This window comes from Ipomoea nil, unplaced genomic scaffold, assembly GCF_001879475.1.
Source record: "Ipomoea nil cultivar Tokyo-kokei standard unplaced genomic scaffold, Asagao_1.1 scaffold0927, whole genome shotgun sequence".
Classification (NCBI taxonomy): Eukaryota; Viridiplantae; Streptophyta; class Magnoliopsida; order Solanales; family Convolvulaceae; genus Ipomoea; species Ipomoea nil.
In genome coordinates this window covers 440,134-466,590 of record NW_017617355.1, presented here as the reverse complement: position 1 = coordinate 466,590, position 26,457 = coordinate 440,134, and the positions used below count along the sequence as shown (strand labels likewise).

Here is a 26,457-nt window from a genome sequence, read left to right as displayed (position 1 = left end):
ATTTGGCTTTCAGGCACAGAAGAATAAGTCACTGGAGAGCGCTAGCACTCGGAACGTAGAAGTAGTTAGTCCCCTTTCGGCCTGCGTGCCATATTATGCATCTACATTATTGAGGATATTAGTTAGTTAGCCTGTGCACCTGGGTCCTCCAGCTCAGGTGTGGCATAGCACCCCGTACACTTGTATTATGTTTTGGGGATTTAATGAGATAATACCTTTATTTTATAAGTTTTAAATGTCTTGAAAATCTGGGGTGTTACAGTTGGTATCAGAGCCTAAGTTTGACCCTAGGAAAAGACTCTTAAGACCGGACTTTAGGACGTTAGGCTTGAACTCTAAGTACCTAGGAACATAGGACTCAGGAATCTTAGGACGCGCGGTGAGATTGTGAAACCTACACATAACTTCCCTACACGTTGCCCTTCCCCATTCTAAAACCCTCCCCCACTTATCACTTCACCAGAAGTGCGTCGAACTCTAACTTAACATTCTTATAAACACTGACCAGAAAGACGGTAGCATGGCGCCGAACAGGAGACAATCAAGGACTCCGGAACCCGCCACCAGCGACCCCTTGACCCAAACCCTACAGCAACTAACACAGGTCGCGCAGGCGTTAAGCGACGCGGCCCTTCGCAACACCAGGCCCCCACCACCTTCGGTGAATACAAACTCTGACGTCGCTCGACAAGTCTCGAATCACCGACCACCCACGTTCTTCGGAGAAGAGGACCCCGCAGTCCTGGAGGAATGGATTCGGACCCTTGACAAGATTCTAGGGGTAGTAGAATGCCCGGAAGAGCGTCGTGTAGAAATAGCCTCGTTCTACTTCGGGCACGAGGCCGACCTCTGGTGGATCCACGAAGGACCCACCCATCGACAAGAACCAGGGTTCAACTGGGAAAGCCTCAAGGCACGATTACGTGAACGGTTCTACCCAACCCACATAAAAGCATCCATGTACGAAGAGTTCCTTCATCTAAAGCAAGGGACGGCCACCGTCGTGGAGTACCATAAACGGTTCCTCGAACTGGCGCGCTTCGCACCCGAACTTGTCCCCACTGAGAAGACCAAGGTGGAAAGATTCGTATCAGGCCTCAACTTCGAAGCCCGCAAGGCACTAGTAGTAAGTAGGCCCCGGACCCTCAACGAGGCTTACGTCAGTGCCGCGAACCTCTATCGGATCCAACTACTTCAACGCGGAGCTCAGGAACAAATGCGAAGAAGGAACACCGGAAGTGGGGCACCACCGGTGAAAAGAACAAGGAACGACATCGGCACGAGGTCAAACAACCCGACTAACCCAAGACCGCCCCCGGGAAGCAACGAAGCGAACCCAAGAAACTTTCCTTGCCCGAGATGCAACAGAAGTCACAGAGGCAAGGACTGCGCAGGCAACCCCTGGCGATGCTTCAACTGCAGGGAAGAAGGACACAAGGCCTTCCAATGCACTCGGCCCCAAAGACCGCGTCCCACCACCACAGGCCAACACGGGGGTACCGGTCACCAAGGGGGCTACGGCGCTCCCGGAAAAATATTCGTCATGAGCCAAACGCAAGCCGACCTCAGAAACAAAGAAGACCTAGAAGGGGAAAACCCAATCCCTGAAGACGAGGACCATACGGACCCCGCCGAAGAAAATCCCGAAAGCGAATTCTGTCTAGGATAAGCCATCACCCCCTTGTAACCGCCCCCTGTATCGTATAAACCACTTATTCAGTTTAATTACTTCGGGAGCAATATGTCTACTTAGCTTAGCTACTTAGAAAGTATTATGAATAAAGATTCCCTTTCGTTCAAATTCCGATTCCACTACTAGAGTAAAACACAAGTCATGCCATCCACCCAACCCTTCCTCACTAAAAGACGAAACAAGGAAAAGGACAAAAATCACCTCATCAAGAAATGCCTAATGTCACCACTAGGGATTGAACCTTAACCCTCCCATTTATAAGTCCAAGTCCCAACCACCAAGCCATGAGTGTTTCTTGAAACCTCAAGGGGACACTCCCTTGTTAAACCCCTCTAAATCCCTAAAACCCACAAAATCCCCAAATCAAAAACCCTTCTTCTTCTCCTTCTTCCTCCCCACACCCTCTCCTCCTCCCTCTCGCACACCCCACTGCCCCACCATAGCAGCCACCTCCCATCATCACCAAACGGACGCCGCCACCGCCCGGCCACTCCCCGGTGACGCCGCCCCGCCTCGCCGCCGTCCAGACCAAGCCGCCGGAGACCACCCGCCGACCGCCCGGAGTCCGCCCAGCCGAGACCCGCTGCCACCTCCACCCGAACGCCAATCCCACGCCACCTCCTCCTCATCGTGAACCCCGCCTCGCCGCCGCCTCCCTCGCAACCGGAAGACGCCACCTCGTCGAGGACGCCCGCCGGGAAAACACGCCGGAGCGCTGCCCACCTCGCCGGAGACTCGCCGAAAATCTCGCCGGAAGCCTCGCCGGAAAACCCACCGGAAAAGTACCACCTATCGCGATGCCAAAGAAACCCCTCGGAATCCGCACCCCGGAGTGGAACAATTCCGATTACACCGTAATCGGAGGTAAAGCACTTGAACCCGACCAATTCTCTCCGGAATTGGTTGATATGCTTAAACACCAAGGACTTTTAGATACGTATCTCACCATCAAAGGGGATACGTACCCCGAATTGGTGAAGGATTTCTATCAACACCTTGTAGCCACCAAACGGGGTGACAAGGTAGAAATCACCACCAAAGTCCGCGGCAAGGAAATTGTGCTTTCCGAAGGCCGTTTGGCCAAACTCTTGAAATTGACCACCACGGGTGTGTCCGACTATGACCGGAAAGGGTGGATTGACACCCAAACTACGGGATACAAGGACTATCTCGGGTACTTACTCGGGAAAGAGGACGGATTCACCTCGGCTACTCGACCCAACCGAAAGTGGCTATCGGCGGAGCAAAAGATATTGGTTATGATTATAACCGATAGCCTCTTGCCCACCAATAACAAGAGCAAGGATGTAGGGAGCTTGGAGTGCACCTTTGCGTATCTCCTAAAACATAAAATCAAGTTCAACCTGCCGGCACTCATGTTAAAGCACATAGAGTTCTGCAAAACAAGCAACCGGCTTAGCCTACCTTACGGGATGATCCTAAGTTGGATCATGGAGAAGAAGGGGGTAGACCTAAGCCACACCGAAGTCAAGACCGCCAATGGCATGGTTTTCAATGCCCAAAACCTCCGCCGCAACGACATCTACTACACCGAGGGAGGACACTATCTCACCCTCGAAGAAATTTGCCAAAAACCCGAGGAGGAACGTAGGGAATTGGTTGATCGGTTGGACATCTCCAACAAAAAGCTCAAGCGGGCCATGCAAGATTGCGGAGGCACGGAAGAAAATGAGGAACAGGAGGAGGATGACGGGCCCGACCCGACAGTGCAACCACGATCCGGAAGGGACCCGAGGGATCAAAACGAGAGCTCGGTCAATGAGCGCATTCTCGCACAGCTCAATCGGCAAAACCAAATCATGGAAGAAGGGTTCTCATCCTTGATTCGCACCACTCGCGCACTCGATCAGAGGGTGGCAGCAATCGAGGCCGCCTTGGGCACTCGTGGGGCGCCCAGTTCCAGCGCAGGAAACCGAGGTACACTCATAACTTCTCTATCACAACGCCACCAAAAGTACAGCCTACCCCAAACTAAGACAAACGTAGGGCCACACTCCTACCCAGGAGGCCGAACTACGAGATGTCTAGGGGTGAAAGGGTGGACTATAACACCGGGCTTCGGGGACGAAGCCCCTTGTAAGGGGGGGAGAGTGTAACACCCCGTGTTACGGCCTTTAATCCTGGATTAATTATTTATTTAATCCCGCTAATAATAATTAAATATGATTAATTATGTTAAGTTCCCCTTTAATTAATTAATAGGGTCAACCGTGAACCGTGGACCCTTGCCTAAATTAGAGGCTTAAGCCTATTAGGAATAAAGATAGTAAACCTTTTACTATTCAGATCCTAATTAGGAATCCTAGACCTAGTTATCTATTAGGAATAAAGGAAGTAGGCCTTTTACTATTCAGATTGTGATTAGGATCCGCTTTAATTAATATGGACCCTTATCCCTAAAGCAAGTCCCTGAGTCCTATAAGGAATAGAATTAGTAAACCCATACCATTCAGGCCCTAATTAGGAGTCTTAAATATATAAATAGGGAACTTAGGAGACACCCGGAACCCCCCACACGCCTAGACGCCCCATCACCCCAGGAGAGCTCCAAGAATTCCCTTAGAAGAAATCAAGAAAGCAAGAAAGCTTAAAGAAAGATCCTTCATAGCCAAGGAATTAATTAAGGCTAAGAGGTAACCCATGTCTCAACAAAACCTATTTTCATAGCTATGATTTCCCCTTAGGGTTTCCCCCATATTGTTGTAAATGGCGATTGATGATGATTATTATTGATGTCGATATAATGATTCCGTGAGGAATCTTGATAACCTTGATATTGGGAGTTTCTTGATAATTATGATGTTCTTGATGATTAATTGGGGTTTTGATGATTATGTGTTGTTCTTGATGATTATGATGTTTTTGATGATTAATTGGTATCCTTGATGATTATGTGTTGTTCCTACCGAATCTTGCAATTAGAAGACGAATTGTATTCTTGTTGATATAAAAGTGATTAGAACCCTAGGTTGTATCGTATGATATTATTCTTGGATTATCGGGTGCGGAAATCGCATGTTTGGGTGTTGATTATGATTAGAAAAGCATGATAGGTTATGTGCTGTTCGTTTATCGTATTTGATCCGTTAATTGTCTATGTGTTATCGTTGATTACGTTGAAAAGTGTCTAAGCATGGTTTCGGGTTCCACAATGGTTCCCGGGACGAAAAGTGGTGAAAAGAGTCGGTGGGGGGTAGGTGGGGGGTAGGGGACCCACCACCTACCCGCGGCAATTCGGGCAGCTCCGGCAGCGGGCAGCCGGCGGGCGGGCAGCTGCCCGCCGGGCACCCGCTGCCCGGAACAGTGATGGCTGGCGGGCAGCCGGCGGGTGGACCCCCACCCACCGGCTACCCGCTGGAATTTTCCCCCCCTCGGGACCCCGGCTTCCCCGTTTGATGTTTCCCCGATCCCTGTGGTGTCCCAACGGACCCCGTTTGTCGTGCCTATGTCTAGTTTGATATTTCGGGTACCGTTCGTAGGTTTATGAGTCTATTATATTGCATGCTAGTTGAATTGGTATCCCGTTGACCTAGGTGGAAGAAGTATGACCCCCTTAGGACTATTCTTAGTACGTGATGGATCACGCATAAGGTTGTTATACGCTCATTCCCCTTCCCAATGTGTAATGTGGGTTGCATGTGCTTGTTATGTGTTATGTGTGCGTGTTACCCCAATTCGGTTGCGATCGGATTGGTTACCCTGAGCTGCGGTTCAGAAGCCGGCTATGGTCAGATGGGAATTCCTGGCTGTAGTCGGATGACGGTATCCTGGGCTGCGGTCCAGAAGCTGGTTGTAGTCAGATGGGAATTCCTGGCTGCAATCAGGTGACATCTTTCCTGAGCTGCGGTTCAGAGGCTGGCTGTAGTCAGATGGGAATTCCTGGCTACAGTCAGATGACATACTCTCTTGGGCTGCGGTCCACTGTTTGGTTGCGATCAAACATTATGATGAGCTGCGGTTCATCGGTCGGTTGCGATCGACCTCCCCGTGTTGCGATACGGGGCATGGTGCTGTGGGGCCGTGTCAGAGCTATATGCGCTGACCCGCATGTATGGGCATGCGAGTGGTCCTGTGGCGCCAACAACGTGCGTTATGTGTTGTGACATGGACGAGTTGTGATTAGGAGTGTCTTGGGGGATGTGACTATGGGATTTATATTGGGGATTGTTCATGTTGGGTTATGATCATTGTTTATGCTCTGCCTTATCTGCCTTATCTGTTGGGAACTGCTTATGACTGTTATAACTGTTGCTTGTGTCTGGCCTTATCTGTCGAGTCATTCCCGGTTTTAAAGCTAGAGTTCGTAGGATATATTCTCATGCTCAAAATGGTTTTCGTATATCTATATATATATTGCTATATGTATTGTATTTCAACGCGTTGGAGTGGGTTACCAGCATCTCTCGCTGAACAGATATATTTGGCTTTCAGGCACAGAAGAATAAGTCACTGGAGAGCGCTAGCACTCGGAACGTAGAAGTAGTTAGTCCCCTTTCGGCCTGCGTGCCATATTATGCATCTACATTATTGAGGATATTAGTTAGTTAGCCTGTGCACCTGGGTCCTCCAGCTCAGGTGTGGCATAGCACCCCGTACACTTGTATTATGTTTTGGGGATTTAATGAGATAATACCTTTATTTTATAAGTTTTAAATGTCTTGAAAATCTTGGGTGTTACAGTTCCCCTGACCCCCGTGGTGTCCCAACGGACTCCGTCTATCGTGCCTATGTCTAGTCTGATTTTCCGGTACCGTTCGTAGGTCATATGAGTCTTATATATTTCATGCTAGTTGAATTGGTATCCCGTTGACGTAGGTGAAAGAAGTATGAACCCCTTAGGAATATTCTTAGTATGTGAAGGATCACGCATAGGTTTTGTTATACGTTTTCTCCCCCTTCCCAATGTGCTAACGTGGGTTGCATGTGCTTGCTATGTGTTATGTGTGCATGTTACCCCGATTTGGTTGAGATCAATCGGGCTATACGGGCAATCGGGTGGGCTGAGAACCATACGGGCTGTTAACCAGGCTGGTAGAGACCGGTCAGGTATATAAATATTATATAGGACTAAGATCCACTATACGGGCAGTTGAATGGGTTGAGAACCATCCCAACTGTTAACCAGGCTGGTAGAGACCAGTCAGGTATATAAATATTATATAGGACAAAGGTCCACTATAAGTGCAGTTGAATGGGTTGAGAACCATCCCAACTGTTAACCAGGCTGGTAAAGACCGGTCAGGTATATAAATATTATATAGAACTGCGGTTCATCGGTCGGTTGCGATCGACCCCTCCGTATTGTGAGACGAGGCAGGGTGCTGCGGGGCCCTGTCAGAGCTATATGCGTTGACCCTCATGTATGGGCATGCGATTGGTCCTGTGGCGCCAACAAAGTGTGCTATATGATGAGATAAGAAGGATTGATGTTGTGACTGATATGGAAACGTGACCGTAGGATTCTTGCTAGTAAACTATACATGTTTAATTGTGATTATTGGTTGTGTTTATCTATAACTGTGCCCTATGTCAAGAAACGTATATACTTGGTTATGACTGTAGATTGTGTGTACCCCTATTTGTCGAGTCGGTTCCCTGATTTGAAAGCTAGAGTCTCCTAGGATATATCTTCATGCTTCTAAATGACTTTTCGTATATCTATGTATGTATATATATATATATATATATATATATATATATATATATATATATATATATATATATATATATATATATATATATATATATATATATATATTGTATTTCAACGCGTTGGAGTGGGTTACCAGCATCTCTCGCTGAACATATATATTTGGCTTTCAGGCACAGAAGAATAAGTCACTGGAGCGCACTAGATCTTGGAGCGTAGAAGTAGATAGTTTCCCTTTTCGGCCTGCGTGCCATGTTATGCATTTACTTTATTAAGGATATTAGTTAGTTGGCCTGTGCACCTGAGTTCTCTAGCTCAGGTGTGGCATAGCACCCCGTACTCTTTATGTTACGTTTTTTGGGAATTAATGAGACTTCACCTTTATTTTATAAGTTTTAAATGTCTTGAAATTCTGGGGTGTTACAACAGGCAACGCGAGGGCCTTGATTACTTCGACACGTATTCTCCCGTAACGAGAATAAATTCCATAAGGATGATACTTGCCATAGCCGCACTGCGGAATTTGGAAGTACATCAAATGGATGTGAAAACAGCTTTCTTGAATGGCAAGTTAGATGAAGAAATCTATATGGAACAACCTGAGGGTTTTGCGGTTCCGGGCCAAGAAAAGAAAGTCTGTAAATTGGTTAAATCATTATATGGTTTAAAACAAGCGCCTAAGTAGTGGCACGAGAAGTTTGACCATGCGATGTTAACCAATGGGTTCAATATAAACGAAAGTGACAAGTGTGTCTACGTTAAGGAAACGATAGACGGTTATGTCATTCTTTGTTTATATGTGGATGATATACTCATCGTGGGTAGTAACGATCGAATGATCAAATCTACCAAGGACATGTTAAATTCGAGATTGACATGAAGGATATGGGTTTGGCTGATTTAATCCTTGGGATTAGAATCGTGAGAAGACCTGATGGTCTCGTGTTAAGTCAATCTCATTATGTTGATAAAATCCTTGCAAAGTTTAACAAGGATGATTATCAAGTGGCTAGGACTCCATTAGATACTAACGTTCATCTGTCCAAAAATCGCGGAAAGTGTATCTCTCAAGTAGAATACGCTAAGATTATTGGAAGTTTGATGTATCTAATGAGATGTACCAGGCCTGATATTTCCTTTGCGGTTAGCAAACTCAGTAGATATACGAGTAACCCCAGTGATGCGCACTGGAAGGCAATAGTGAGAGTTATGAGATACTTGAGGTATACTCGTGACTGGGGACTGCACTATACACGATATCCTGCTGTACTTGAAGGGTATAGCGACGCTAACTGGATATCGGATATGAAGGACTCTAAGTCCACGAGTGGCTACGTGTTTACGTTAGCCGGTGCAGCCGTTTCTTGGAAATCCTCGAAACAAACCTTGATAGCTAGATCCACGATGGAATCTGAGCTGATAGCCTTAGACAAATGTTGTGAAGAGGCTGAATGGCTACGCCATTTTGTGGAGGATATTCCTTGTTGGGATAGACATGTACCTCCAATTAGTGTGCATTGTGATAATCAAGCAACAATTGGGAGAGTACAAAGTCATATGTATAATGGTAAGTCTAGACATATACGTCGAAGACATAATACCATTAAACAACTACTCACAACAGGTGTTGTCTCTGTTGACTATGTGAAGTCAAAGGACAATATAGCGGATCCGCTAACCAAAGGGTTGAGCAAAGATGTTGTTGAGAAGTTGGCACGAGGAATGGGTTTGAAGCCCATGGAATAAAAGTTCTATAGTGGACACCCAACCTAGCTGGCACCTAGGTTCAATGGGACAACTAAATTATGGAACGAAGCGTGTCACTGTGGGGGTCTCGGACTCCCTACCATTCCTCGTTAGAACAGTGACTCCCGCATGAGGCTAGCATGTTGATGCTTTAATGATTCGAATGTCGGTTGACATGTGTGAGTATGCGGGATACTCGATAAAGAATCACCTATGTTAGAGAGAAGTGGGGTCGCTTCAAAGGAGAATTGATGGGCTCAATTCTTTAGAAACTCTTGCAGAACCAGGAAAGTGACCCATGACCAAAACGGGCACACCCATGAGAACAGAACAAAGGTTGGAAGGTTCCTGTGTGGGATATGTCATCGTCTACACAAACGGCAGTTGGTTCAAAGACATCAAGTTCTACCATACAGCCAGTAGAGTAAACATATTTTCACAAGGCAAGGTTCAAAGGGTAACACCTACCTATGCTATGCAGGGATCGACCGTTGAGCACGTTCGTGTCGTTTTTTCCTCGTCCCGAAAATCAATTTTCATTCATGTGGGGGACTGTTGGAATTTTTAGCTAAAAATGGCATGTTGAGTGATTATTTTGTGGTACAAATATATGTGGGATCCACTTCCGATTTGGGTCGGGTCAAAGTGGATTCGGGTTCTTCGTAGTGAGACGGAGAATTTGATATAATGTACACTCAAAATGGGTAATAGGTGAATGAGAAATTGATTCTCAAAGTGAACCTATTTGAGAAAAGTCCAAAGTACGAGAGCTTAATAAATGGAATTGAGTTTTTCATGCTCTACTTTCGGTCTTGGACGAAAGGAAGCTTAATTGTACTTAAGCTTTATTAAGCTTTGCTAATTGGGATTAAAAGCTCATTTTGGAGCTTTGCACGAATCAATGACTCAATTTGGAGCTTTGATTTGGTAAGCACGAATCTTTGGCTTAGGCACATTTCGTGCTGTGGATTCGGTGTGCACGAATCAAATGCTATTTGCATTGATTCGTGCTGCACCGTTTCTGTGCTTGCGGACCACTCGGGTGTGATTTCCGGTCCCAATTTGTTAAACCTTCGGGTTTGTACGGACTTCTCGGTCACTCGGATATTTTGAAACGGGTCGTTATGGTCGGTACGAATTAATCGCGTATTAAGTTCGTGACCGTTGATATTATTTCGATAATAATTACGACCGTTTCAAACGTTATTATCCAATTATTAATTTGAATTTATGATTGGTTTAATGTGCCATTAGTGGGCTACTAATTCCTCATTTCCCTATAAAAACTAAGATGTTGGCAGAATGTTTTGAAGCTCAAGGTTGAAACTCTCAAAATCTTTCTTTGTTTTCTCCCAACTCTCGTTCCGTTTACTAAGAGAAAAGAAATTCTGCCAAACATATTCCGTAAAACATCGGAGTGCTCAACTTGTGTTCTAGTTCGCCGGGCTTTGGGTTGGAGTGCTCGAACGCCAAAGTCGTAGTCCGTTTTATCCTGGGAGACTGACGCCACAACGATCCTAGCACCCTCGGGAGGTGGCGAATCAGTTTTAAGGAGAGTGTGTGTACACACGACTCGGGCTTCATCTGCTTCTTCTTGTTTCTTCGCGTTGGGTTAAACCTCAGGTTAGAAACCCGTCTCTTGTTTATTTTTTGTTCTTGGTTTCAGACCAAGTGGTAGGATTAATCTCGGATAGATTAAATCCTTGTACTAGTTTCGTACTAGTTGTGGTGGGAATAATTTCGTGGAAATTAAGTCCCGTGTACTAGTTACGTACTAGTTGTGGTGGGATTATTTTGATAAAATAAATCCCTATTTGGTTAATATATATATTGTATATATATGTAATTTTGGTTTCGTACCAAAATTGGTTGGAATTAATTTTCTATAAATTAAATTCCAATTTTTTGGACAAATATATATTTCATATATATTTTTTGTATCGATTTATTCATCAATTTCCAACAACATGTTACTAGTATACCATGTGCTTGAGGGAGAGTATTAGGACTATTTGTATTTGAGTTACATTATGACTCCCTATCCTAGTTTTTCTATGATTCTCTCTTGTATATATTCTCTCAAGCTGTACCGTTATAATTACTGTTCATCTAATACAGTTTATCCAGTTCTTTGGATATCCATCAATTCTAAAATTCTGTAACAATTTTATTAAAAAAAGAAAAATCGATGCATAAAATAAAGAGTTCTATTACATGTACTCTCATATTATACTCCGTCACTTTTATTTCACGACATGACAAACAAAAATTGATTATTTTCATTATGTGAATCCCAAAAAATGTGTCTACATCAAGAATTTATAAAAAAAAATAAAAATTTGGAGTAATAAATAAGAATGCATGAAGTATTTTCCTAAAATAAATAGTCAAACTATATGAGAAATGCCAAACAGAGAAGTGAGGTCATAGTCACATAGAAATGTGTGAACATCGAAAATATCGCTCGCCTACCACTCCATCCTCCCTTTCTCTATCCTATTTATTATCTCATTTATTGCTTCTAAGTTCCTACCAGCACCAAACGCAGGGCCGGTCCTATCATTTTATAGGCCCGGGGCATAGGAACAAAAATGGGCCCTAGCTACATGAAATTAATATACATTTTTGTAATTAAAATTTTTATTAAATAAGGACGGGTCACAAAATAGGCATTTAAAAAAAATAAATTTGTGGCCCCGTTCTTATAAATAAATGAAGCCCTATCAAAAGTATAAGAGCAACCTTTAAAACCAATATTGTAAAATATAAGATTTTTATTTCAAATAAGTACGAACGGTGTAACACTCAGTTGAATGCAAAAATCACAATTTATACTGTAAAATATATGATTTTTATGTCAAATAAGTATGAACGGTGAAAATATTAGTCCCTCACAAAATTGAGACCTTGTGTTGTTGCTCATCTTGCATGCCCCAAAATCCGACCATGAAAATACTAATGTCAAATAACTTGAAATAAGATTAAAAAGTGTTTAACTATTTTACATACATATGAAAACAATTCTATATGTTTTCCTAAATTCAAAATTATCAATACCTGCATCAGTGACTTCATAAATAAACAATTATAGCTTATAAAAACGAATAAACAATTTGATACCAAATAAGCTTATACGCAATCACATTATGATTATTATAAAAAAAATAAAGTAATTATTATTAAAAATTTATAAAACAAATTTATAAACAAGAGCAGAGCATGAAATCTTAATTATTGAGAAAAATAAATCAAAACACTTTAAGTGCGATAAAAGATATTCATAATAAAATATGAAACATAATTAATTTGATAAAATAGTTCGAATAGAAAACACATTATAAATCACATATCTTCTATATTGGTATTATATTTATAAATACTTTTTATTTTAGTTAGATTAATTTCAAGTTTTTTCTAGGTTAATTTAAATACGATAACACACAGTAGAACTTCTAAACTACATTAACTAGATAATTCATAAAAAAGTAAATTATCTTTTCAAATATTTTTCATAACTAAATCACAAAATATATTACATGTACATTATTCACTATAAAGTTCACAAAATAACATGTATTCTAAATATAAATTGTAAATTACTCGAATGGAAATTGATTCCAAATTTGATATAGATCACAAATCAATCTATATTATAAATCTCATTATTATTATTGTACGCATAAGGGCTTGACCCCACAACTTTTTAGAAATTAACAAGGGAGCTTACCAATTAGGCTGAATAACCCATTTAGTAATTCTATTGTATATTAAATACCTATACAATAACACTATAGTATAAATAAAACATAGTGGGGTGGGATGGGGGCCCCCTTCCAAGCGTGGGCCCTGGGCAAGGGCCCAGCCTGCCCTTGCCCAGGGCCGGGCCTGACCAAACGCCAAAATATATAAAACCTCCCAATTTAAAATACTAAACCTCCCAATACGGATTATAGAATACTTCGCTCAAACCAGCACAAATTTAGCTCATTGGCTTAGTAAACAATATTGAAAAAAAATCAAGACTTAAACCTCGACAACAATAGTATAAGCATTATACTTAAAGTGAGCAAATTTCTTGTGCGCACTAGCAATTGGCACAACTATTGAGTCACCATAATTTACATTCTCCCAAATATTTTGTCGGGACGAGGTGTGAGGACCTTTGAGACTGAGGATTCAACTTTTTTGGAGAAAAACTTCAATCATATGACTATGTGAGCAAGGGCAATAATACTTCACACATCTTATATTTATTAGGTTATCATTATCCTTAAAATACTTTCTCACTTTTAAAAGTAAGTTTTACTTTCACATCATTAAATTTGTAATTCCTTTACTATTTTATTTGCAACCCTATAATACTCTCTCACTTTCTAAAGTGAATTCATTATCACATAACAATACAATAGAATAACAAAAGAACAATAAAATAATTTTAAAAAATATAGTACAAAAAGGTTGTCGCATATTGTCATGCGATAGCCCGGTCTCATGATAATTATTTCTTCTTTAAGCTGTTTTTGGAAACTCGAAAAATGATTTCTGAAAATTATTTTCCGGGTTTTTTATGTTTGGCTACACTTGGAAAATCCAGTCGACGGAAAACATTTTCCGTTGACTGGGGAAAATGTGCTCAATTTGGCGGAAAATGACTTCCGCCAAATTTTGGCGGAAGTCATTTTCCGCCCTTGCTATTTCATTTTTTTTTTAACTTCTGGCGGTACTGATTTTCGCGAGAAACCATAGCTATGGTTTCTGGCGGAAACCATAGCCATGGTTCCAGCGGAAGCCAGTTCTACTGAAAACCAAGGCTATGGTTTCTGGCGGAAATCAGTTCTACTGGAAACTAAGGCTATGGTTTCTGGCGGAAATCAGTTCCAAATTTTAAATTATATAACGCATAATTCTAAATTTTAATATCTTGTTTGATTCCAATTTTGAAATTGGAATCGTAATGAACGCGTTACTTACCGGCAAGCATTGATTCATTCCATAACAATGGCAGTAGTTTGTGCCGAATTATTGGGCCATTTCCACTAACTCAACAAAATTGTCAGTTTTTAATTCAAAACAAACATTGTAGTCTTATTATTTCGTTTTTTTTTTTTTAAATTTTTTTTTCTATTCTCTTTATTTTTAGAACAAAACATTATGTAAGTATGACAAGGCTTTACTTTTTTGTGGATCATTATTTCATTGAACCTGATTCACACATTTATGTAAATCATAATTAAAAAGTACATTTTTAATATATTAAAAATACATTATTTATATACATAAAGTACATTATTTGAGAAAGTACATAATTTATATATATATATATATATATATATATATATATATATATATATATATATATATATTATCTAATGATGTATATTCAATATACAAATAATATACTTTTTATAGATTAAAAATGTATATTACATTCATAATTCACACAATTATGTGGACCATAATCCAACAATAATTTGTCACTTTTTGTAAAAAAGGCTTTAATTAATACTAGTATTTTCACCCGTGCGATGCACGAAATAGAATTGTTGTAATATATTAAGAATATTTAAATCAATATATAATTATTTAAGATTTAATTTCACCAGAGGTCGCTTATCTTTCCTGACAATTTCAAATTTAATCCTAGACTATAGTTATTAATTATTACGATTTATTCTATGTTATAATTCTTACGTTAATATTCTTACTATTATTATTAACATTTAATTACTTTTAGATATTATTTTTACTACTTATATTATTACTAGTTATTTTACGCGTTTTGCGCGAACGGAATAATGCCCAATGATTATTTTTAAACAAGTATTTCAAAGTATATCAATGTAATATTATATCGGAGATGTCCATACATAGGTAAAATAAATATTGATTTGTTTATTTAAATCGGTAATTTCAAGTATATAAATGCAATATAATATATGAGAGATTGATTATACTGTCATTAAAATAAATGTTTGCAACTTTGTAATAACGCTAGTCTAAATACTTAGTCTAAAAACGATAGTCTAAATAAATATTACTTTTGGTTTAAATTTCTCTAATTCTTCTCAACTCTTTTGGGTAGCATTGTCATTGTCTTCATCTTTAGTACATGTCCTCTTTTTTTCTTTTTCTTTTAATATTGGTAGTGTGTCATGTGCAATTGGGTTATTGGTGATAACATAGATGGATTCATCGTGCAATGAGATTATGGTGTAGGAAGCTTTAGATTTGCATTGTCGTATATATGATGGGATCTTAATTGTGCTATTAACTCTTTATCTTACAAGGACCTATTGATATTTGGTAGGGGTACTTTTTCCCCTACATGTCTCATGCATTGTGAAATGTGTGTCGTAGGTTATCATGTGAAAGTATTAAACAAAATATTAATATTTATTATATTTGTATAAAATACTTGGTAAATAAATATATATAACATATTTTTTATTATAACTTTGATATTTAATTACAAGATAATAATGTAAAAAAGAAGACAATGGATAATGTAGTGAATATAATAAATTAATAAATTTGAAGGTAATGAATCTTTGAATTGTAGAAAATAAAGATAATATAACTAATGAAATTATCTCTCTTTTTTATTTTTTTATAATGAATAATTTTTTAAAATAAACTTCATTATAAACATCTAGTTCTAAATTAATTAAATGCATATGTATTATTTTTTGTTGTAGCTACTAATTTATTTAATTTAATAAGAGTAATAAAGTAGCGTACATACTTTTCATCAACAATAATGAAATTATTGATTTTTTTTTTAATTTACATTCGTTATTATTTTGAGAGTTTGTTAACGACAATTGTTACAATTCCTGCAAATAGATGATGATAATAAATAATTCAAAATATATAGTTACAATAGGTATTGTTATAATGATATAGTAAAAATTAACTTACAAATTTCTTTAGAAGTTTTCATTCATTGATAAAATTCTGATGTGTAAAGTTGTTCAATTAGAGCTAATGGGATGTCAACATTGTCAATTCTTTGGAAAATGGTCTTACCATTTTAGATTCCAGGTGTAACTATATTTATAATCAACAACTTTGTAGTTATGTCGCGCAGGTCTGACAATGTTGTAATAACAATTTTGTCCGATAAAAAAAATAATAGTATAAAATTTGTAAAGTAATGTACAATTCTACTATTATAAAAATACATACAAAAAGTATTAATACCATAACGACCTAAATCATACCAATAATGTAAAAGTATAATTAAAATATTAAGTAAGTTTTGTTCTGATCTAAATAATCAAAAGAACATTAATTAAACAAAAAAACAAAAAAAAAAAACTTAACCGATTTTTTTTTTAAATGCATAAAAATCAAATGATTTTTAAAGTTCTGATTTATAATTTTTGATGTTTAATTTTGAATGTTATATATTTGAATGATATATATGTGTATATATATATATATTAATTCGTAGTATATGTTTAACAATTATGTCAACTCTAATTGGGATGAGGTTCAAACCTAAAACCTTTATTATATAAATTAATAAGTTAAAAATAATAAATAATTAACGAAATATTCCGTTACTAAAGTTTATACTAACGAAATTTAGGTTATTTAAGGGAAGAAAATAATATAATAGAGGGTAAATAAGGAAAATCATTAAAAAAATTACTAAAATCAAAATAATATGAACCATTCATTTTAAGAAACAATAGGACTGATATTTTTTTGTTCCAGTTAAGGGCCTAACATTATTGACTCTTATTAGAATTGTATTGTATTGTAGATGTAGATGTAGATATAGATTATTATTATTAGTTTATTTTCAAGTTTTGTTAGTATATAATAGCCGTGAGGCACACAATAATAATATAACCATAATTAAATATTCTTGTATTGTATTCCGTGAGTCACAATAATAATATAACAATAACTAAATATTCTTCAATTCTATATTCTTCCAGGATTTCTATTACCATAATTAATTATTTTCTAATTTACCATAATTAAATAATTTGACCAATTATAAAGAGAGATTATTAAATAATGCACGGGACAATTTTTTAATTAAAAAAATTAAAAATTCATTAATAAAACATAAGGTTCTCATAATTTTTTCTTAGATACTATTTAATAAAGTATTTTTTTAGAAATTGGTGGGCCAAACCGCCTACGGCAGTTTGTGATAGATAGATCTCGAAAAAATACGCGATTTCAAAAAAACATTTGTCCAAAACGGATAATCGAATCAAAAGTTATGTCATGCCGAACTTTTGACACTTCACAACTTTAACCCAGAATTATTGTACAAATGGGAAGGTAGAAATCAATATATTTTATTGGGAAGAGAGATTTTTTAGGAATTGGGCGGGAAGTTAAAATTTCAAGATTTTGTTTTTATATATAGTATAGAAGTATAGATATAGATGTGCAAAGGGAATTGTATTACACTATTTTATAATTTTAGAATAGAATTTTTATACCTATAATTATTGTACGAATGAGAAAGTAGAAATCAATATATTTTATTGGGAAGAGAGATTTTTTAGAAATTGGATGCTAAGTTAAAATTTCAGGATTTTGTTTTTATATATAGTATAGATGTGCAAAGGGAATTGTATTACACTATTTTATAATTTTGGAATAGAATTTTTACCCAGAATTATTGTACGAATGGGAAAGTAGAAATCAATATATTTTATTGGGGAGAGAGATTTTGTAGGAATTGGACGGGAAGTTAAAATTTCAGGATTTTGTTTTTATATATAATATAGATAATATAGATATAGATGTGCAAAGGGAATTGTATTACACTATTTTATAATTTTAGAATAGAATTTTTACCTAGAATTTTTGTACGAATGGGAAAATTGAAATCAATATCAATATATTTTATTGGGAAAAGAGATTTTTTAGGAATTGGGCGGGAATTTAAAATTTCAGGATTTTGTTTTTATATATAGTATAAATAGATATTGATGTGCAAAGGAAATTGTATTACACTATTTTATAATTTTTGAATAGAATTTATAATTTTAGAATAGAATTTTTACCTAGAATTTTTGTACGAATGGGAAAATTGAAATCAATATCAATATATTTTATTGAGAAGAGAGATTTTTTAAAAATTGAGCGGAAATTTAAAATTTCAGGATTTTGTTTTTATATATAGTATAGATAGTATAGATAGATAGATATATAGAAGTATAGATTAAGTATCCCGCCTCCTTATATTGTGCCGAAAATTCGAGTCACCATCCAAACGCTCCTTAAGCCACGCTTCGCAGTCCCGTCACGACACCTCCTGCAATAACACTACCCACCGTATATATCCTTCCGATCCTCTGTGAAAATTTAAAGATTCTTGGAAAAAAAGAAACGGAGAAGGAGAAATTATAAAACAGCCCAGTTCATTGAGATCCTAGATAATGGCTGCAAGGGGGAGAACGACCTTAGAGGTTGGAGCTGATGGAGTGGCTATCATCACCATCATCAATCCTCCTGTCAATTCCCTTTCCATTGATGGTATTTACCGTTCTTACCATTTACAAATTTTCAATTTGTTTGGAAAGGTTATTTTATTAGTTTCTGAATAATGATCACCATGCCACTTTAATTATGAATGAAAATTTTCCTTTAGGATTGAAGTGTTGGTGGTGTAATTGACTCATTGATTTTTCCTTCTTCAGTTTTTAATTATACAGTGTGTTTCGATTAATCTTGGTTGCCCATGTCGTTTTTATTGATTAAAAATTAGATCTTTTCGACATATTTATATTTTACTAAATATTTTCCAGAGTTGAGCTAATCTCTTTGGGTTTAAAATGAAATTGATTATTGATGTATTTCTTTTAATTTTGGGGTTTATCTTGATTGAATAGCTGCAGTATGGTGTTACTCAGGAATTGTCAATGTTGTAAATATCGATCTAGGGGCGCCTAGGCCTAGGCGATTTCAGCCTAGGCGGCTTTTAGTAAGCTGGCGGACAGCCTAGGCGGCTTTTAGTAAGCTGGCGGACAGCCTAGGCGGCTTTTAGTAAGCTGGCGGACGACTAGCGCCTATCTCGGCCAAGTCGGGCGCCTATCTAGGCCGAGTGCTTTTTTTTTTTTGTTTGCTCAGCTACTCCTCTTCTATATTTCTTTAATCATGTACTCAATTGACCATCTAACATATGCAGTTGACTAGTTTGGGGATTATAACTGTCTAACTCCTTGGGAAAAGTGGAGACAATATACTCGAATTACTCGGCCGCTTAAGCGGTGCCTAGGCACCGTCTAGGCGCTAGGCGCCCCCGGGTGCCCGACTGGCGTCTAGCGCCTTCAGCAACATTGGGAATTGTTAGTTTTTTGTTTTCCTTTTCATAATTAAATTAGCACCTACTGATTTTTTGTTCACATCTGGGCATGGAGAATTGTATTTGAAACCTCTTAAATAGAGTATAATTCCCTTGGATTTGAACTGTTTTAGTTCTGAAAAAAATTTCCATTTCTTGGAGAAAATTGCTGTAGACTGACTTCATTATGGTCAACACAATTGTAATTTTCTTATTAAGATGGCTTTTTCTTATTGGTATGTTGTAATCCCCCGTTAACATAGCTATATGAGCCTTGATGAACATTATTTGAATGTGCGGTGAATGCCTGTTTCTATGGAATTAACTCTCATTTGCAACAATGAGTTTTACTTCGAAGTTTCTGAACCTTCATTGGGACTGTGATGAACATATGCTACAAGTGCAGTGAGTATTCCTCTGTGGCCACCATGTTTAGTGAGTCAAAGCTCATTATCTAAGTTGCTGATATATGTTTGCTTTTGATGTTGTTTAGTAAAAGAGGATTGGAAAGGCACCAACTATGGAATTATTTATTTGCAAACTAATTTCTCTTAAACCCATATCTACTATCTTACTTTTACCTTCCTTTTTTATTGTGTATTATTTCCAGTACTTAATAGCTTAAAGGAGAGTTATGAAGAAGCCTTAAGAAGGGATGATGTGAAGGCTGTTGTTGTTACAGGCAAGTTTGTTGATATGATTCTTTTGTATTCAGTGCACATAGCTGAAGTGTGAATGTTCGTATATAAAAATGTTTAACAGGTGCCAAAGGAAAGTTTTCTGGTGGTTTTGATATCTCTGCCTTTGGTGGACTACAAGGGGGAAAGGGTATGGATTACAATACATCATAACTAATTTCTTCCTAGCATTGTTATCATTTTTCTCCACTAATGTTGTATCTTTAAATCACAGTTGCTGCACCAAAGCCTGGTTATGTGTCAGTGGAGATTCTAACTGACATAGTGGATGGTATTTCCATGATTTTATTTTTGAACTTGAAGCTCTCTATATTTTCACTGTCATAACTTCTTCTTTAATCATTCATCTCCATCTTGGCGGCCAGCTTCGAGAAAACCATCAGTAGCAGCCATTGATGGTCTTGCTTTAGGTGGAGGACTTGAAGTTGCAATGGTAAATTTTTGCATCTAGTTTATTTGCTTAATTTCTGTATATTTCCAATTATAACCTTTTTCGCTTTCCTTCAGGGTTGCCATGCGCGTATTTCTACTCCTAACGCACAATTGGGTTTACCGGAACTTCAGCTTGGTATTATTCCCGGCTTTGGAGGTATGAAGGCAAACTTAAGTACCTTGTTATATTCACTATAGATGTTAGTTGCCTATATGTGAATGTATAAAAATGGTGGAGTGTGTGTATTTAATCACATAATAGCTTGTTCGAATAATAGTTTTTAGAATGAAGAAACTCCCTTTCTGCTGAAAATTATTTTTTCTTCTGGTAATGGTTTAAATTTGTCAGAAGTCAAGTTTCTTTTTTGAATTGACCTTTTCCTTTGCTGTGTCGCCTGGTTTAATTAGAACCCCATCTGATTACATTTTCTATAGAGCAGTGGCTTTGAAAAATGGAATACTTAAGAATTTCTTAGATTGGTATCTTATGTTATATTACAGAAGTCTATTGCAATATAAATAGTGGCATTCTTGTTACTTACTGTTCAATTTCATCATTTTGTGTATTGTCAGGGACACAGCGGCTCCCACGCCTTGTAGGTCTTGCTAAAGCTCTAGAGATGATGCTTGTAAGTTCTAGCTTGCATTTGCCATTTTAAAGTAGTATACTTGGAATATTTTGTTTAAACTTTATATATTGTTCTCTCATACCTTTACTCCTGTTCCTTAGTCATCAAAGCCTGTTAAAGGACAGGAAGCCCTGAATTTGGGCCTTGTGGATGCCGTTGTTTCACCAAATGAATTACTGGATACTGCATGTCGTTGGGCTCTAGATATCTTGGAGAGACGCAAACCTTGGGTATCTAGTCTCCACAAGACTGACAAAATTGAGCCTCTTGGGGAGGCCAGGGAAATACTAAAGTTTGCTCGAGCTCAGATCCGTAAGCAAGCTCCAAACCTTAACCATCCATTAGTCTGCATTGATGTTGTTGAAGAGGGTATAGTTTCTGGTCCACGTGCTGGCCTTTGGAAGGTTTAATTCTCCCTCAAACCCTTTTTCCTTTGGTCAAGATACAATAATGTGTGTGATCATTCAAGCATTTGATATTTACAGGAGGCAGAAGAATTCCAAAAGCTTGTGTATTCAGACACATGCAAGGCCTTGGTCCACGTTTTCTTTTCTCAACGTGGAACCACAAAGGTAAGGAAAATTGATAGTTTTATTAACAAAAACCATACACTCTGCATATGAATATAGTCATAAATAGTTACACAATGAATATCACTTTGAGTAGCGTGTGACTTTACTTTCAATACATTTAGATGTAAATTTTATTTTTGTTGTTCACTTATGTTTAGATTACTGTTATAACACATGTTTCTTGCTGCTTTTGAAAAATATGATACATTGCTCAAAAGTGGGTCGTAAGTTGGTATTATAAACATGTGTTATCAATACGATGCTTCTGTTGTCGGTTGATATTTAATGATCAAAGTTGAAATTGAGGGATTAAAAAACTTGACAAGTGGCAAATACCCACCACTCATCAGTGAGGTGGAAGCAAAATATGTGAGAAACTAAAGAAAGAGAGAATATATTATTCTATAATAGATTACAATAGATTGTATCTCTATCTTCTATGTATTGAACTGTATAGTGATCTTATATTTATAAGCAATATTTTCAGCTTGAAGTTGGTGAAATTAAACATGAATTTTTGAACCAATTTTGGTTTGTGTACAGGTTCCAGGTGTAACTGATCTAGGCTTGGCACCAAGACAGATTAAGAAGGTTGGAATTCTTGGAGGGGGTTTGATGGGCTCTGGGATTGCAACAGCGTTGATACTTAGCAACTACCCTGTAATCCTGAAGGAAGTTAATGACAAATTTCTACAAGCTGGAATTGGTAGAGTAAGAGGTAAGGCAACAGTCTTTTGGGGATTTTGTGGCTTAAATGCTTAATGCTTGCTATGAGATGTAATATCTGACCATTACCCCCAACCACTCAGCAAATCTGCAAAGCCGTGTTAAGAAGGGTAGAATGAGTCAAGAGAAGTTTGATAAAACTCTCTCCCTACTAAAAGGTTCCCTTGACTATGAAAGCTTTAGAGATGTGGACATGGTTATTGAGGTAATGCATACAATCACAGTTTAGTTTAGTTAAATGATTTCCACTCTTTTTTTTTTTTTTTTCTCATAGTATTTTGCTTCAAAACAGGCTGTTATTGAGGACATAAATTTAAAGCAGAAAATATTTGCTGATCTTGAAAAGTATTGCCCTCCGCATTGCATTCTTGCAAGTAACACCTCTACCATTGACTTAAACTTAATTGGAGAGAAAACTGGATCACAGGACCGTATTATTGGTGCCCACTTTTTCAGGTAATATCTACTGGTGAGGTGATTAAGATAAGATTTATACCTATGTTTCTTTGTTGCTTCAATGATTGCTCTGTTCTAAGTGCAGTCCGGCTCATGTGATGCCACTTCTTGAAATTGTTCGCACTCAAAAAACTTCTCCTCAAGCAATTGTCGATTTGCTAGATGTCGGAAAAAAGATAAGGAAAACCCCTGTTGTAGTTGGAAATTGCACTGGTTTTGCTGTCAACAGGATGTTCTTTCCTTACACTCAAGCTGCTCTCTTGCTTGTTGAGCGGGGTGCAGATGTTTACAAGATAGATAAAGCAATTACGAAATTTGGAATGCCCATGGGCCCCTTTAGGTAGTGCATTTCCCGCTGAAATTTAACCTGCTTTATATGGATGAATCTGTTTATTGAGGGCTCAATTTTTTTGTTAATTTATTATATGCAGATTGTGTGATCTTGTTGGCTTTGGTGTTGCAATTGCAACTGGAGGCCAATATGTGATGAATTTTCCTGAAAGAACTTATAAATCCATGTTGATACCAATCATGCAAGAAGACAAAAGGGGAGGTATAATTCTTTCCTAATTAACTTTTCAATCAGTTTATCGTTTTTATTTTTTTTGTAAAATTATTTGTCATGGAGGTCAATATGGGTCTTGCAAATGTTATAGGTGAAGCCACTCGTAGAGGATTTTATGTTTACGATGACAGGCGCAAAGCCAGCCCCGACCCTGAAATAAAAAAATATATTGAGAAGGCAAGAGAGATGTCTGGTGTCTCCATTGACCCTAAGGTCTTCCATCAATCCTTCCCTCCATATATAAATTGTTTTTTAGTACACGTACATGAATCATAATACTGTGCCCTCTACTAAAATATGAGACGAAATTGATGATCCAGTTGACGAAACTTTCGGATAAAGATATTGTGGAGATGACATTTTTGCCAGTGGTGAATGAAGCCTGTAGAGTACTTGCTGAAGGTATTGCTATCAAAGCTTCTGATCTGGACATTGCTGGTGTGATGGGCATGGGTTTCCCTCCTTACAGGTCGGTCCCAAGGCTCTGTTGCTCAATGAATCTATCTACTATACATATACCCGCAATTATTTTTGAAAATATACTCGCAATTATTGATCACAATAATTTATGTATGTCTATCAGGGGAGGGGTCTTGTTTTGGGCTGACACTCTGGGGTCAAAGTACATTTACTCAAAGTTGAATGAGTGGTCAAAGATGTATGGAGCTTTCTTTGAGCCATGTTCTTACTTGGCTGAAAGAGCATCCAAGGGTGCTCCTCTGGTAAGTGTTCTCATATTTTATACTATTTGAAAATGTCACTACTAGAAGTACTCATCAAACTATGATTTATCTACTTTTGGCTCTGTGCATATACTTGTCTGTTAATGCTACAGTCAAAACGAAAAATAATGGGGGTGTTTGCCAAATGGCTAATAGCTAATAGCTGAGTTAGCTGATTTGATCAACTGATAGTATTAGCGGGTTGTGAAAAGATGTTTGGTAAATTAGTTGTTTAATTTGAGCTGATTATATGCAAAATGACCTATAAAAATATTTTTTTTTATAATAATAATAATAATAATATTATTATTATTATTATTACACGACCCGTGACAATTGCAAATTTGCAAGTTAAACAGGACTTGCAAGTCCCGTTAATGGGTCTCACTAGACCCGTTGGCAAGTCCTGCAATTGCCAAGTTAAACAGGACTTGCAAGTCCCGTTAATGGGTCTCACTAGACCCGTTGGCAAGTCCCGTTACAGGGTGCGGGACTTGCCAGGGGTCCAGTGGAACCTGTTGGCAGACCCATTGAGGGGGGCGTTTTGGGGAATTTTTTTGTTTTGTTTTGTTTTTTTTTCTCAAAAAGCCATCCAAAAATGTTGCTTTGAATAGCGTTTCGAATTTTAACATTTTTGAAGAAAACGTTGATTCAAGAAGCTGATTTACCAAACACTATAATTGGCTTATTTTACCAAGTCAAACAGCTAACAGTGTTAAATCAGCCAAAATTGGTTGATCAGGTATCTTACCTAACAGTCCACTAATATATGGCCCTGTTTGGTAAAACATTGGCCTATAGGCCAATTTTAACTTATTTGACCACTATTAATTGTTTGATTTAGTTAAAATATCAATATAAGTGTTTGGTTAATTAGCTTTTTGCAACTCTAAAATGCTAAAATTCAAAAAGCTACTCTAAACAACTTTTTCAATTAGCTTTTTTAGAAAAGAAATTATACCAAACAACTATCAGCGCTAATTTACCAAACACTTTTCTACAACAGCTAATGTTATCAACTAGTTATACCCTCTAATTAACACAATCAGCTATCAGCTAGCAGTCATTTACCAAACAGGGCCTATATCTATCAGTGTTAAATCAGCCAAAATTTATTTGATATGTTTTGTAATGTTGCTGAGTAGCTATTTGGTTTGTGTGATAATTGTGTTGCTGATGAATGACGTTTGTGGTTGTGGCAGAGTTTGAAAATGGACACAGGAAAGTCTCGCCTTTAATCAAATCATCAGAGTGGCGTCTTGTTAAATCTTTATTGCTATTATTATTGTGTTTTATCTTTAGTATAAGAAGGAAATGAGGAATTGATCTGTTTAATCAACTTTTGAAGGGAGAAATAATACAATTGAGAAATAATGTAATGGCAGGTGTAGTAGTTGTCTAGTTGATAATGTGTCATCAATCATAGCAATTTTAAATTAAGGAATTGTTTTTTTTTTTTTTTTTTTTTTTTTTTTTTTTTTTTTTTTTTTGGGTGTTGGACTTTATCTTTTGTCTGGGCACCATAAAAATTTCTTAATAATAAAATATGAAAAGTTGTTTTTGTTGGAAGTTTGCTTTCATCTGTTCATATGATGAATGATGATGATGATGGTGGTCCGGTGGATCTATCATTTGATTGGGTATATAATTTATACACGCGCTTGAAATATTTTTTAAATAATGAGAAGGTCAATTCCCTTATTTTTAAACAGTATTTTATTTTATGAACCAGGGATAGCTAATTATTATATTTCTTGCATATTTTATGAAATTTCTTGCGTATTACCCAATTATTATTTAATTTTTATTAAAGTAATTATGTGAGCTAATAATTTTAGAATAAAATTAATAAATTAGGTTAATATACTTCTATTTTTGAAACACTCGTGATTGTTTACAAGTAGTATATGTTACATACTTTCTTAATTTTTTCTAGCTCGAAGAAAATCACAATACATAATAGTTGACAACAATATACCTATTTATTAGCACCAAAAAAATAAGTTGGTTTACTTTCTTGTAATTTTTTGTTAATTAAAGTCACAAAATAAGATTTGTTCTGTACAAATCCTCAAATAATGAAAATAGATTTTCTTCTAGTCGCCCGCATAGGTAACTCAATTGGTTACAGAAGTGAAATTTGTAACAAGAGACCAGAGACTTTATTTGTAACAAGAGACCAAAGATTAAGTCTCATCAGCGGCAGTATGAGAGCAATCTTTCAAATTGAGG

The 26,457-nt window shown here is 37.3% G+C and overlaps 1 protein-coding gene across 1 annotated transcript; it reads left to right on the top strand.

The window, feature by feature from the left end:
* Positions 1 to 18,332: 18,332 nt before the first annotated feature.
* LOC109179559 (glyoxysomal fatty acid beta-oxidation multifunctional protein MFP-a) lies at positions 18,333 to 25,683 on the top strand. Its single transcript, XM_019329056.1, has 18 exons — positions 18,333 to 18,617; positions 20,036 to 20,107; positions 20,188 to 20,253; positions 20,338 to 20,394; positions 20,489 to 20,556; positions 20,631 to 20,712; positions 21,129 to 21,184; positions 21,286 to 21,588; positions 21,670 to 21,756; positions 22,300 to 22,474; positions 22,566 to 22,687; positions 22,775 to 22,938; positions 23,024 to 23,278; positions 23,370 to 23,491; positions 23,595 to 23,716; positions 23,824 to 23,972; positions 24,087 to 24,225; positions 25,428 to 25,683. Exons 1-18 carry the CDS (start codon positions 18,521 to 18,523, stop codon positions 25,461 to 25,463), a joined length of 2,172 nt encoding a protein of 723 aa, XP_019184601.1. The 5' UTR covers positions 18,333 to 18,520; the 3' UTR covers positions 25,464 to 25,683.
* Positions 25,684 to 26,457: the final 774 nt, after the last annotated feature.

Bases quoted from the DNA above. Each gene is read 5' to 3' on its own strand.
- LOC109179559 (XM_019329056.1), top strand. From the start codon at position 18,521: ATGGCTGCAAGGGGGAGAACGACCTTAGAGGTTGGAGCTGATGGAGTG. The intron at 20,254-20,337 runs GTATGGATTACA...TTTAAATCACAG, and splicing joins TGGACTACAAGGGGGAAAGG to TTGCTGCACCAAAGCCTGGT. The intron at 23,717-23,823 runs GTCTTCCATCAA...TTGATGATCCAG, and splicing joins GTGTCTCCATTGACCCTAAG to TTGACGAAACTTTCGGATAA.